The sequence below is a fragment of the Telmatherina bonti genome (genome assembly GCF_933228915.1).
Source record: "Telmatherina bonti genome assembly, chromosome: 8".
Lineage (NCBI taxonomy): Eukaryota > Metazoa > Chordata > Actinopteri > Atheriniformes > Telmatherinidae > Telmatherina > Telmatherina bonti.
Window position 1 is genome coordinate 18,539,887 of NC_136626.1, and position 14,533 is coordinate 18,554,419.

The 14,533-nt window shown below is 41.7% G+C and overlaps 1 protein-coding gene across 3 annotated transcripts in view; it reads right to left on the reverse strand.

Annotated features, from left to right (window-relative positions):
* Window positions 1–2,665: 2,665 nt before the first annotated feature.
* ephb3b (eph receptor B3b) overlaps window positions 2,666–14,533 on the reverse strand; it is a gene marked incomplete at both ends in the record, with an annotated part of 54,986 nt that continues 43,118 nt past the window's right edge. The window contains 9 exons of one of the 3 annotated variants that reach the window (XM_079244934.1): window positions 2,666–2,774; window positions 4,512–4,667; window positions 7,676–7,875; window positions 8,208–8,357; window positions 9,328–9,543; window positions 10,117–10,364; window positions 12,443–12,565; window positions 12,804–12,856; window positions 14,421–14,526. In XM_079244934.1, coding sequence (XP_079101060.1) covers window positions 2,666–2,774; window positions 4,512–4,667; window positions 7,676–7,875; window positions 8,208–8,357; window positions 9,328–9,543; window positions 10,117–10,364; window positions 12,443–12,565; window positions 12,804–12,856; window positions 14,421–14,526 — 1,361 coding nt within the window. Of the gene's footprint in view, window positions 2,775–4,511; window positions 4,668–7,675; window positions 7,876–8,207; window positions 8,358–9,327; window positions 9,544–10,116; window positions 10,365–12,442; window positions 12,578–12,803; window positions 12,857–14,420; window positions 14,530–14,533 lie in introns of all 3 variants that reach the window. The other 2 variants (XM_079244933.1, XM_079244932.1) reach the window with 2 other exon arrangements.

Sequence of the window (14,533 nt, forward strand, 5' to 3'; positions counted from 1 at the left end):
GGGAACTATCTGGAAGATCACAGCATTGATGCATCCCAGCTCCTTTCTCCATCACCTGCAAACACCATCTTGTGTGAGGCACAAGTTGCATGGTCTAAGAGATGCAGCTGCTATTAGTTAGGATGTGTGTGTATGTGAAGGGAGGGGTGGGGGTGCTGTTGATCCTGCACTGTGCTAATCATGCAGCAGCAAGAGCTGAGACAGGATGATTGTAGGCCAGACAGGAAATGAATGGGAGATAATGATAGGTCTGCCTGCCCTATGTCTGCATATGCCTGTTTGCTACACGTTCATATCCTGGCAATTCCCAATTGGTTGCTGCATTCATCGACCTAACAGACAAAGACCAATAAGTTCTACCCTGACAGCTTTGGATTTTATAATGAGGATCCTGCTGGATAGAGAGGAACTGCTGGCCCAGTAGTGGAACTTGTCCGTTGGAGAGACTGCAATGACAGGAAGGTGTACTGAGTAGTTTGACTCAGCACTATCTCTGAATCTGCTCCCAAGCAACCTCTTAACAGTCCTCGGTAAAATGGGTTGGACAACAGTTGAGTGGTTTTCAGGAATTGAACATAATGTGCTGGAAGACAATTAGTAACAGCTCAGTGCTTCACAAATGCTCTTTATGTTGAGAATGAAAATGGGTTGGGAAAGCTTAATATCAAGTTCAGGTGTCACAAAAACTTGAGCACACCTACACACCGCCGACTCTCAGACAACAATGTAGGCAGAACAAAAACAAAGTAAGTTATTACTAGTGGCCTAAGACGGGGGGTGTTCATTACTTCCTCTCTGTTTTATGACTTTCCTCTTCTCTCTTGTTGTCCTTCCTATTCTCTGAATTTCACTCAGGCAAACATTTCACAACACTTTCATTTTGTCCAAACACCTTTTTTTTTTTTCTTCTGTTGTTTTTTTTCTTATTTTTGTTATAAAACATGAACAGGCTGTTTAAAACAACAACAAAAATACAATATCCAATTTATATGCATCTCTCGCTTGTCAGTAATCATCAAATCATTAGGTGAATCCTCTTGGAGTTTTTCTTCTTCCTGATTGTTCCAAAATCCACTCTCACAAACAACCTAGTCCATGTGGTTGTTGGTTGGGGTGGGGGGTCATAGGATTGTGGGTCAGGTACAAATAAATACATCGGGCAAAAAATCAAAACAAGGATTTTGATTAATTCTAAATTCAGATAATAGTAAGTAGAAATTAAGGTGTCCATCATGGTTTCTCTCAGGTCTGCATGACGCACATATATATATAATTTTCTATACATATATATGTGAGTGTGTATGTCCAAAGTCTATGTTTGGATCTAATAAAAAAAAAAACAGCTGTCCACAGAGTATAGCGTAGTTGTTTCAGATATAGTTGCTCCTTATTACAGTTCAATTCATGCGTTAATTCTCCACGGTGGCAAATAGCGGAAGCTGTATTGTACAGTATGTCTGTGTGCAACTAGATAGACCCGCGCATCCAAGCGCACTTAATTCCACGTACACACACACACACACACACACACACACACACACACACACACACACATACAAACAGGTACAAAAATGCACACAAAAGGCCAAGGGGTCTTTTAATAGTCTTGCCACAGTCCTCATCTCCCCCTAACCACAACAAGTGTCCAGCAGAGGAGAACGGGGGGGGGGGTTACTTCAGTTTGACCGGCCATTTTAAAACCATAAATCTCCAAAGAAAAAAAAAATGTGTATGAAAGACAAAAATAAAGAAAAAAGTCTGGACAAAATAAAGTAAAAGTATTTTTATGTGTAAAAACACTGTTGATGAGCAGGTGTTCCCAAGCTGTGGAACTATCCTGAGTCACTTCAGGTCAGAGCGAAGAGGTCGTCTAGTGACCCAACAGTCGAAACAGGTGTCCAAAAATGCGGCTGCCTTCCTTTGACCCTCTTGATCCCTGACATCCTCTTGACCTTTGACTGCACCTTTTTTTTTTTCTGTCTTCACCACCTCACCCCTCTCCAGCAAGTGCCCTTTTAGGTAACACACCTTCAATATGAAGATGGAGAACACACATGCACAAATAAACAACTTCTATCAGGGGAAGGAAAGTCCTCTATCTCCTGTGGTCTCACTTTTTTTTTTTTTTTTTTTTTTTTTTTTTTTTTGCTTGTTTTTATTCAAAGGAACACTCATTTACTGTTTTATATCTGGGTGTTCTTTCCTTACTACCTATAACTAGGCCCACACATCACCAGCAGAACTGGGTTGGAGGGTCGAGGAAGGAGGCCGTTGGGAGAGGATCAGAGCGTAACTGAGGCCAAACTCACTGAAAACTGCATGCATGCAAACATCAACCCATTCCTGGTGAGGCACGCATGGGAAAGGGAATTAACTCTTTCTCCTCTTTCAAAAGCAAAAAAATTCTGTCTTGATGGAAAAAAAAAGAATGACGAAAAACAAAAAGAAAAAAAAAAGCGGGGACCAGAAATGTAAATGGTAATAAAATAAAGAATATATATATATTTATATATATTCAGAGGCACTGCACGCCAGTTTCATAGTGTCTAATTGGCAGAGATGGGTCAGGCAGCTAGGGTTTTCCAGTGGCCCTCTCTGGCACAGTTTCTTCCCCTTTTTCCTGTTTGGCTGTCCTTTGACTGCATCCGTCTGTGTGTCCTGTCATTCACACCTGTACAGGAAGTGTTTGGTTCATCTGTAGTCTCATGTCCTGAATGCTACCAAGAATCTTCTTCTGATGGCCAGCCAACGTCACCCCTATCCGCAGCAAGTCCCTGTAGGGAGAGAGAGAGAGAGAGAGAAGGGACAAAAAATCATAAGAGCAGGTGGCCCTGTCATAAAAAAAACGAAAAGAAAAAAAGTGGACAAACATCACAAGCTGAAGTAGACAGCAAGTTTCGCTTCCCACAAGTGAGCACACACTCTACCAGGTGGGAACAGGAACAGACATCACCCTGGCAATCACCCATAAAATCCTGAGAGAGTATGTTAGCAAAATGGGGACATTCAGAGTACCAGTTTTAATGAAACATACTTCTGTTACCCAGCAGGTGGGCAAGAAGACAGGAGTCAAAAGGCTATAATGACAGTTAATGATTAAAAAGCAAACTGAGCCACTGTTTGGCAGCTGGTAGATTTCACAGTCTGCATCAGCCTGTCATTTCTATAGAAAAAACAAGACAGCAGAGGGTTCGTTTTCTTTTTTTTTTTTTTTTTTTCTGTAAAATATTAGCCAGATTTCTCAGTTCGTGTCCTGTCGCTCAGGCTTAAAGTGGGTCCTTGTGTCAGCAAATCGCTTTTGAGTCGGCCACTGTTGCACAAATACTTTAGCACTTAAAATAGCCCCCAGAAACCTACAGAAATAGCATGTAAATCATGATCTGACTGCGAGGCAATAATGCCATATTGTTGACATAACTTGTTAAAGTTTAAAAAAAACTGGTGTCAGAGAGAATGTTTTTTTTTTTTTTTTTTTATCATTAGCCAGATGGCATAATCTAATCAACATGGCCATTACACTGTCAAATATATCACAATATACCACACCCGCTTTCTTGATTTTACCAGTTTGTAGTCGAGGAGAGAGTGGACATTCTCTGTAGTAGAAATAAGCAGACTGTTGGCCCTCTGTCACTGTCTGCATCATCTTTATTCAGTCACACACATACAAATACTGGATGACGCACTGAATGCAGACATTGTACAACAACTTTGTGGTTCTTTTTAGCCTAAGCTCAAAGACTTATACGCATTGTGTAAGGATGCCCAAACACACACATGAAATCATATTGCACTAGGGTGCACCACACAAAAAACATGATGCTATTTTTTTTTCTTCATATTTTGCTGTCCCCATTACTGCAGTATCAGAGGATGAAATGATAATAAATGGGCACCATTAGAGAAATTACTGGCCATTAAGGCCAACAGAGAGCCACAGTACACCACACCTGTCAGCCTAGCCAAATTGAAACAAATTACCCCCACCTCCCCTGCCTATTATGCAGCTAATGAGAATGATTTATTTATCATTATAATCCTAATTCATTTATTTGATCATCACTGGCCTCCAATTTCCACGACTTTCATTAGATCACTTCCTGTTTGTAAACAAGACAAATGTCGGCTAAGTCATCAACTGGAGATCATAGGTAAGGGGAGCAGCTGCAGGAGCCCACTATACCAATTATGATGTGTATTTTTGATTTTCTGCTGTAATTTGCAGCCAGCCTTATACACAATACTCAGTAATTGTCAAACAGTACAAATATTTGTCCATAAATGTTCTAACTGCACTGTATGTCTATAAAGCATGGTAAACATGCGTGTTACTTTGTACGCTTTGAGTTTGTTTTTCCTTTAATATCCGAGTCTGCTCAGAGCGCACTCTTCCACATCGTTTAATTTATTCACAAGATTATTTCACTCCCTCAAGGTCAATTCATGTAACTCTACTTTGACTCTCAAACTCAGCCCAGTCAATCACTTCAGGCCTGATTAGCTTCACTCACTCTGCTGTCATCTGGGCCACCAGGTCAAAAGAAGCAAATCCAGCGTTGACAAAGTTGTCACGGTAGCGGCTCATCTTGATGGCATCCAGCCAGTCTCCCACAGTGGTGAAAGTGGTATAGTCTGGCACACAGCGATCGAGCAAGGGCTGGGATACCCTACATTGGGGGGTTGGGGAGAAAGAGAGACAGAGAGAGAGAGAGGGTTAAGGTCGTCACTCTACTGCCTCTACCGGCCAACCTCACCCCATAGCATCCCCCACTGAGCGCCACCTCTCCATTTCTCTGCCTCTCTTCCTCTTTTCTCTCCCTCTCCTCCACCCTCCTCCGTACAAAGAGCAAGGAGTTGTGTGCAACGTGGGAAGGGGACATGTAGGCTTGGGTTGGGAGCATACTTTTATGACTGTGGAGAGACTGGCTGGAGGCTTGGTGCTGGATATTGGCGCTGCAGCTGGTGAGGCATGGTGGTGTATGTTGCCAGAGAAGATATCACATCCACTGACTACCAATGTTGTTGAAGGCATAATCATTTGATAACATTATGATAACAATTGTGACACTATTTATTTATTTATTTGTGTATTTATGGAGGCAAAGTAAGCATTTCTCATTACATCATTGACATCATGAACGAATTGCTGTTTCTAACTGCAATTCTAATGAAATCACACATGTCTTTAATTCCTGTTCTTGTCATTTCAGTAACATTTCAGCCTGTTCCAACATGGCTAACAATTTAAAAAAAAGTAAATAAATAAACTCGAACCTTTGGATGGCTAACCTATTTGCACTTTTCAACCAAGTACAAGTATGTAACAAATCCGATCTTGAGAGATTGGATTTCATGTGGTTTTTCAGGTTAGTTTATATCAGATTTGTAACATCTGCATGAACATAAGTCTAGGCAGCGGCCTTTAAGTGTCATGCCTTTTAGCACATAATTACTGTATTTACAGTATATTCTCTGTGATGTTGAAACACACAATCTTTCTTGAGCAGCGTTGACAAAAAGATCCCAATCTCAAATAGGTGGACAGATATGTTATTCAGAAAAAGTCAGAAATATCTGAGGAATGTAAACACAGATGTTGTTCACATGCTGTTGAACGTTCGAAACGACTAACCATGCTACAGACTGAAAAAACTGACTCACAATTTTCTTTTATTCATGCAGAATGAAAACAAAACTACACTGTATTGAAGGCAAATACATTCACCCGCGTTATAATTCTTTAAATATTCTTTTCCAGGTCTGAAAATATATCTTTTTGTGTGTAGCTGACTTTTGTTTGCACAAAAAGAATTAACAAATTAAAAAAAAAAAAAAAAAAGACTGATCAGTGCTGTAGATAGTGAGGCCACCTTGGGAGTTTTAATAAGACTTTGTAACAACTCAGTGAAGTAAAGTGGATGAACAAGAGTGGAGGTGATTGAGGAGAGAATGGCGAGGAGGTGAGGGAGGTAAAGGAGAAGGCAAAGTTAAGGGAGTGAGCCAAGAGAAAGAGCACCACTGTCTCCCCTCCTCTCTGCTCTGCTGATCCCTGTCATCCTTTTTGATGGCATTAGATTCATTAACAATTAAAAGAGGAATGGAGAGAGAAAGAAAGGAGAAAGGAGAAAAAAAAGCATGGAGGGAGAGTTAATAACAGTGATACAGAGGTTCCATTGAGTGGTGTAGATGGAGTGATTTTTAATAAGGCCTGTGCTTCTGAGCCCTAGGCCTCAGGCTGCCGTTAGCACCAGACTCTGGTCTCTCTTAATTGAGTATTGTTAGTCCTGCTTCTCTAAAGTTGGCTTAGAAAGGGTCCAAGCTATTGCTAGCCACATGTGAGCCATAAGCACAAACACAGCAGGAAAGTTGGATAATCCTGTAAGCTAGCTGGTGGGATCGCTATAGGCCAAGCCAAAATTCAGAAGAAACTACGGTGGTACTAACAGAGACCGTCACAGTATTTCCAAAGGGTTTACTCGCTGTTTTACATTTTAAGAACTTCAGGGATTCGATATGGTTCATTTCGCAAGTGTGAAGCTCTCTATTCACAGCAGAAGCTCAGACCAAGGCAAACATGGAAATGATTCATAGTTCTGATGATGGAGGCGCTTATTTCATTAAAGCCTTTACTAATAGTTTCCTTTAAACACACAGCACACAATCCCTATCGAGTCAAGTATGTGTAATAAGCCAACATACTACTTAAAGACATCTTATCGATGTTAGCAACCTACAGCCGACCGTCCCTCACTCCTTCCTTGTTGGGTTTGTCGGCAGGAGGCCACTTCTCTGCTGGCCCGTTTAAAATCTCGTTAGTGGCTAATTAAAAAGCGCTCCCATCTCTTTTTTGCATCGCCTTAATCGAGCTAATTAACCGCAAGCTTAATCTTCTAAGAACGTCACTCTGGTGGCCAACCGAGACCCTGGTTTCCCTCCTGAGCCCAACCCGGGATTGTCGCTTGTCCTCCCTCAAGACAGTAAGACCCTGATCCAGGAACAGAAAGGTAGGTCACCCCCTTACTGGATCTCCGACTCTGCAGCCTCTATATTCTTTCCAAGAAACAAGTTTCAAATAAAGATAAATCAGCTAAATGTAGATGTGACATGATTGATTGAGCTCCCAGCTGGTGGCTGAACTGCTTTAAGGGCTGTATTGAGCGATGGTAATTTGGATTTGCATAATGGCTTAGCCTGCATTTGTGAGGAGTAAAGACTTGTATGGGAAGAAATCTGCACTTTAGAGGCATTAAAAGACTGTCGCAGCTGAGTAGGAGTGACTCACAAACACATTATAAACCTGAATGCTTTCATGCAACACTGGCTCCGGTGTAAATCCAATTCTTGGCCAGTCCTCCATCACTGATAAGGCAAATGTCTGCATTAAAAAAACTCCTATTTTTTCCAAAAGTCTAAAATATCGGCTACAGCGTATGAGTCAATAAAACCATAAAGGAACCCTTTATAAATAAGTATAAATATGGAAGTAATTATAAACCAGTAAACATGAAACTAAAAAAAAAACCAAAAAAAAAAACAGATTCAACTAAGCTGTTTTTTCTTGTTTGCTACACAACCAAGTGGTTGCTTTAAAACTCCTCTGGACCAGGCAGTCATGCTGTTCCTGAACTTTAATCAATGACCGCATTTTCTAAATCATATAATAAATAAGTCTTACCCAGTGGACTGTGTGCTGTTGGTGACCACTTTCAGGCTGGCAGCATTGCGAATTAACTTATCCAGTGTGGCCACAATCTGGGTGAATTTGGGTCGCAGGTTTCTTTCTTTCACCCAGCAGTCCAACATGAGCTGGTGTAGAGCTGTGGGGCAGTCCATGGGTGGGGGCAGTCGATAGTCTTGCTCCACAGCATTTATCACCTGAGGGAGGACAACAGAGAAATCACAGTCAACTTCTAAGCACCAAAGTGGTATAGAGGGAGAATGGACAACCCGTGGAGGGCGAGAGGTGAGTCAATGAAAAGGGCAAGTGAGGGAGGAGGGATTGATGGAAACTAAGAGATAAAAGAGAAAAAACAGCTTTAGGCTGAACAATTAAATAAAGGCCAGAGTGAGAGGTAGTTGCTGGTGGATCTAAGCAGAGCAGGACTACAAGAGTCTTTGAAAACCCCTAGAGTGTGAACATTTGCACATAAATTTGTCATATATAAAATTTCCATTGGAAAAAAAAAAAAGGATTCCTTTCTACTCACGTCTTGATTGCTCATGTCCCAATACGGCCGCTCGCCGTATGACATTACTTCCCACATGACAATACCGTAGCTCCACACATCACTGGCTGAGGTGAATTTCCTGTAGGCAATAGCCTCAGGGGCCGTCCAGCGGATGGGGATTTTTCCTCCCTGTGGATATGCGAATGAGTAGGTGAGCATGAAATACTGGAGGGATGGAGCACAGACACGGAGCCACACACATACAAGAGGGGGAAAGAGAGGGTGAGAAAAACTGTCCAAGGGAAACGTTGATGTACAACACATGGGTGCATGCCGTAAGAATCTAAACACCACATACACACAAGGTTAGTCAACATTGAGACAAAAATGAACAAAGAAGTACAAACACAGAAAACTATAAGAATTTTGCCTGTGCTGCAAACATCCTTTTTAACATCAATATGTCAGCATTGTTTTAGAGTCACTTCTAATAACTACAAGACAAACTGAGAAACCCTACTGGTGTGATACACCAATCATGTCACCCACATTTAGAAATGAACAGCAGTGCTTCCTGTCACCAGGGAACTTGTCAGACCTCAGTCCGACAGTTAAAGCTCATGGTGTTTTTCTTTTAATCCCCCCCCCCCCCCCCCTTTTTTTTTTTTTGTTCTTTTCTAAACAGAATTTGGTATTTTTCACTCAACCTGAAATCACAGTTGAGTAACGAATGTACTTTTAGTCTTCATACCAGAAGTGATAATCACAATAAGCACGCAAAAGGGTTTCCATTAGAAATTATGAAAATTTCACTTGAAAATACTTTTAAATACAATTCTGAATCCAGAATTAAAATCTGACCTTTTTTCCAAGATTTTGCTAATTTTGTAGAAATTACAAAATGTCTTAATTCAACAGAAGGTGTAAACCATAACCCCCACAGCCTCAGTAAATCTCCCTCATGGAGTTCTGTTGTGTATATACTCTTTTCATACTCCTGTGCTACTTCACAATGCAGAATATTGAAGTCATGCGAGAATAACTTTAATTCAAGCCAAAATTAAAATAATGGTGATGTTAAAAAGTCAACAGATAGTTCTTTTAAACAAACATGAGTACACATACAAAACATATACATGAGTTGTACACACTGACTCACCAGTGAGCTAGTGTAGGTGGGGTCTGTAGGGTCGTCCTCCAGGAAACGAGATAGGCCAAAGTCTGACACCTTACACACTAGATTACTGTTAACCAAGATGTTACGGGCAGCCAAGTCTCTGTGCACGTAGTTCATGTCCGACAGATACTTCATGCCTGCTGCGATACCACGCAACATGCCAACTAGCTGGATCACTGTGAACTGCCCATCATTGAGCTGAAAAAAGAAAACAAAATGGAAAAGAAAGCTTAACTTGATTGTAGATCAAGGAGAGATGTTCAGAGGAAAACATGGTGCGCCTTTTTTTTATTTATCTTTTTTTGTACCTGTCTTTCTATGTTCAGTGTTTCTTCTTGTGTTTGCATAAGTCTTCATAGCCTCATCTTTCATCTGCCATCTCATCAAAGTGTAATCTCGCTTTTCTTCAGCAAACCCATCCCCCACTGCTCCTTACTCTATATCTTCTTGCATTGCTCCCTTTTCTTTCCAGACAATGTATGATGTGACTTTGAGGCAGAGATTCATTGGAGACTGAGCTCTTTGTAAATGTCACCAACTGCCTGAAAGCTGGATTTGTCAGATATCCACTGTGGGCTCTGCAGCTCAGTTAAAGAAGACCTTTTAAGGCTCCAAGGAAATTGAGATAACAAAAAAAAAAAAAAAAAAAAAAAAAAATCTAGCCGATTTGGGTGGGTTTATTTGCTAAGTACTCTCGGATTATTGATAAAATGGCAAATACATATTTTTAAGGTGTAGCGATTGTGTTTGTTTGCATCTGTTCTTACTCACCCTTAGAAAAGAGTCCAGAGCCCCGTTTTCCATGAATTCAGTCACAATCATCACTGGCCGACTCTTTGTGACCACACCTTCCAGACGGATGATGTTGGGGTGGTCAAACTGGCCCATGATGGAAGCTTCAGACAGGAAGTCTCTCCTCTGGCGGTCAGTGTAGCCCACCTTGAGAGTCTTGATGGCCACAATGATTTCCCTACGTCCAGGCAGCTTCAGGCGACCACGGCAAACCTCCCCAAACTCTCCTGTGAGAGTCCACGTGAGACAGCCAGAGAAACGGCAAAAAAGGAAGAGGAGAGATGGAGAAGAGGCATGATGGAAGAGTGGAGGAAAGTGGGGGAAAAGAGGGGAGAGGGTACAGTTTACTGGTTAGAACCAAGGAGCCAGGGAAGGTGAGCAGGAGGGTTGGGTCAGGGGGAACTGCTAGAGAAGCCAGGACTCTAGGCCAGTTTTACAGGATGGTGGCTGGACAGGGAGCGTACAATAACTTTGTACTGTTAGGTTAAACAATAAACTTAAAAAAACACATGGAGAGTGAGCGGCATGAGATAAGATGTGGGTTTTTGGGGACAGGAACTAATGTTAAAAAGTAAAAAATAAAAAATAATTGTGTGAAATAAGGTGACAGGATGAGTCAGACTGGAGGAACATAGAGGGAAGGGGTCATGGATCAAGGAGGTGGTGCTAAGCTTCAGAGGGGCAGGAGAAGCGGCCACCAGAGGAGGAGGAGATGGGTGGAGACAAAAGCTTTGGCGGTTTGGGGGTTGTAGACGCTTTATGTTTAGATTCTACACCAAGCGTGTGCAGGAACACAAGAAAAATTAAGCAATGACAGTGATGTGTGTCAATGTGGGTGCAAAGGTGACCAAGTTGAGCAAGTGAATGACGGAGGGAAGGAAAGGTAAAGGAAGGGTGGAGGGATGGATTGAGGATGGGAAAGAGGAAGGGGGTGGGAAAGGGAAGAAAGGGGTTGAGGGTTTGTCACTTAAAAGGCGAATGCTGGGAAGCGACGGGTTTCAAGTAGTAGCCTCAGCAGTAGAAGAGCTGTCGTAGTAGTAGTAGTAGCAGTAGTAATGGTAGTAGCAGAAGAAGCAGTAGGGGATTCCCATCTCTGCCATCACAATGTCCTTCGTATTCACTCAGATACATATTCTAAAAAAAAATCAACTTCACATGGCATAGTCCTGCAGCTTTTAAGCAGAGATATTACTTTCAAATATATCAAATACACAAAATATTCCACTGTCTATGACATCATATAGGGTAGTGTTCTTAAAAAAGGGGAAAGACAACCACATGGTGAAGGAGGTGTAAGTGCCAGGAACTGGGGTCAATTATTCTAATCCAGCAGAAGCCTCTTTTATTACTTAAGAGGTTCTCAAGAAAGTGAAAAGTTGACAGGTGCAGAGACAGCCAATCCTGGACCGGAGACAATGTATTATCTTATGCCCCATTCAGACAGATTTAATATTATCATTTCCCATTGGAATGAGAAATTGCTTAGTGTAATCCAACTCACACAGTAAAAGAGGAATCTTTAGATCATTTGCAGAATGACTACAGCACATTGATTTAATTGGCAACCGTATATAGACTGCCAAGCAAAGGTTTCTACTAAATCAAAGGTGATTGCTGAAAGTTAAAACCTGTTAACAGGCAACTCCATGACAAAATGCTCAAATTTACATCTTAAAAGTACAAACTGGTTTGAGCTAAAGAATGTAAGGTCAATCGCGTGCCAAAAAAACATCAAGGCAGTACTGTAATTAGCTCTGTAGAAGATAATAGAACAGTAGCATATATGCGCTCAGACAGGATTAAATCTTCCCTTGAGGAATAAATCCTGTCTGCATGGGGCTGTAGTTTTGCATTGTCCAAAATCTAGTTCTATTAGATTCAAGAAGATTTTTAATCTTCTAGAAATGATTGTTGTGTCAGACTTAAACTAAATCAATTTCCATACACTGGTTTGCTCTCGTTCCAGGATTGGGCTCCATTTAAGGACACGGGTAAAATGATAATCCACCATACAAAAGGTATTACAACTACTCTAAATGCACATTGCATATGAAGGGTGCAAAGACCGTGAGTCACACTAACTTAGGGAGGACACAGCTAGTAATCTGAACATAGGATAGTGCTGGAGACATCTGTAAGACTAGAAAAAGGTTTTCCTAAGAAGTGACGAGTTTAAAGGAGGGAGGAGGAAGAGGGCTAGGGATGAATTGAGTGAAAGTACCGCTTGGTGTGAAGTCCTCTAACGGTATGGCCTGGAGGTGACTAGCAGTCTTCCCCCTGTAGCTCAGGAGCTTTGGTGGGTTACCTGCGCCAATGACCTCCTCGATCTTCACGCAGGACACGTCAATCTCCTTGGCAAACTCGCGCACTGCCTCATTGGGGTCCTCATACGTGAAGGGATCAATGTAGACCTTCATTCCTGGCGTTACTATTGGGGATTCAGTAGCAAGAACAGGAAAGTGAATCTATGCTGCATAGTAAGGTCTGATCAATACAATATAAGGATCCAAACAACATTCTCCATTTTACTTTATCATTGTGTGAAAGGATGAAACCAGTTTTGTTATAGATGCTCATCTATTACTGCTACAATAAAGTGAAGGAATACTGTTGCAAGAATATGATATAAGGCAAAAAAGAAACGAGATCTTAGCAAAGAGACTTACTGTATTGCTGCAGTTTCTCTGTGTACTCCGACTCTGAGCCATTTCTCTGCTTTCTGTTGAAAAAGATAAAAACGCAAACTCAGACACACAGCCTCAGTGGAGTACAAATACTGGAAAGGCACAAAGGCAAAAAGAGAAAGCTGATCCCTTCTAATTCCTGGTTGTTGCATGATACATAGTCAGACTATGGTTTGGCTTGGTGAATATGTTTAGTCTCTTTACACTGAGAGAAATGGATATGCTGATAAAGATTATATCGATGCCTCATAAAATGATGATTCATACTCAGGGACTGTAATGCAAATCTAAACAAAAGGATTTCATAGCATTGTCTGCAGCAGCAAGTGGAAGCTATTCACTCTCAGTACAGTCAAAATGAACAGCTGAGACAAAGGAAGACTCAAAAAGGCATGCTCAGCTGTCTCGCCTTATACGTCATATCATTCTTCCCAATTCACTCGGAATCGTATTGTATCTACTTGAAATCTGTGTCTATTGGTGTCATTCTCACTTTCCTTTATTTTTTTCATTTAACAATGTTCTTTTTTGCCTGTGTTTATCTTTCAGTTTGTATAGCCTCACCTTCCAGCATAGGTCTTCTCTGCACTGTTGTGGGGGTGGGATCCAAAGAAAAAGGGGCTGGGTTGTTGAAATTACATGTTAATGTGCTTCCTTTGTTGTCTAACCAGTAACCGGGGTAAAAATACCCAATGGTGATTTGCATCTTATTTCAAATTCTAATTTTGTTCTGGTATATGCAGAAGCTCTGTGTTCTGTATTATTACTATTTTCTTCTTCTTCTTCTGTGGCAGTCAGAGCAGCGACTAAGCCAAGACCCAGAGAGAGACACAATGTAGTGGTGTGAAAATAGAAGAGCGCAAAGAGGCAGGAGGGAGAAGGAGAGGAGGGGGATCAGGGAGATTATTATTCAGTCTAGCGTGACCGATGCCCACGCTTGTCAGCCACTGCCTGAACTGGCTTGTAGAGGGAGCCCAGTGGGCGCCAGTCAGCAGTGGGCGCCAACCTTTCACACATACGTACACACACACACACACTGGATTTGCTGCCAGACAAATGAGTTGTATAAGGATAAACGAGTGTGGTTAGACCTAGCTGATGCCCTATCAGACTTTCTGAAAGGTGTGAGTGGCTGTTCGCATCTTCCAAGTCATTTGGGCTCAGCAGACAAGGGGCGCATCTGGGCTCTTTGCGGTCAGGCAATCACACAGTAGATTCTGAGTGCTGGGCCATGAGGGCAGGCCTATCAGGCCCAACAGCTGCTATGCCATGCTGTGTCCAGTGAGTAAAATAGCATTTTGACCAAAACTGTTTACTATTCAGAGATTCAAAAGGCTAATCTGGCATTCAGCGGCCACGCAGGTGGCACAGCAATCCACTGAGACTGTTCCGGGGTGGTTTAGAGGACATGCAAACAAAGTTGACATTTGAAGCTATCTCAGTTTTCTTCAACTTGAAGTAAACAAAATTATGCATAAAATGCTAATTAAAGTCCCTGCTGCTGAAATATATGATATATGTGTTGTACCGCAATCATCTACAGTTATCTACAAGTTGTTCATGTTGCGTATTGTACTATTGTAGGAGTTATTTTCTGACCTGAGGCAAACAATAGCAATGACGACAACTGCGATGATGAAGACCAAGGTAGCGGTGGCTGATCCAACAATGAGTGGCAACTGCTCTTGCCATGACTTTGGTGGGTCTGCTTT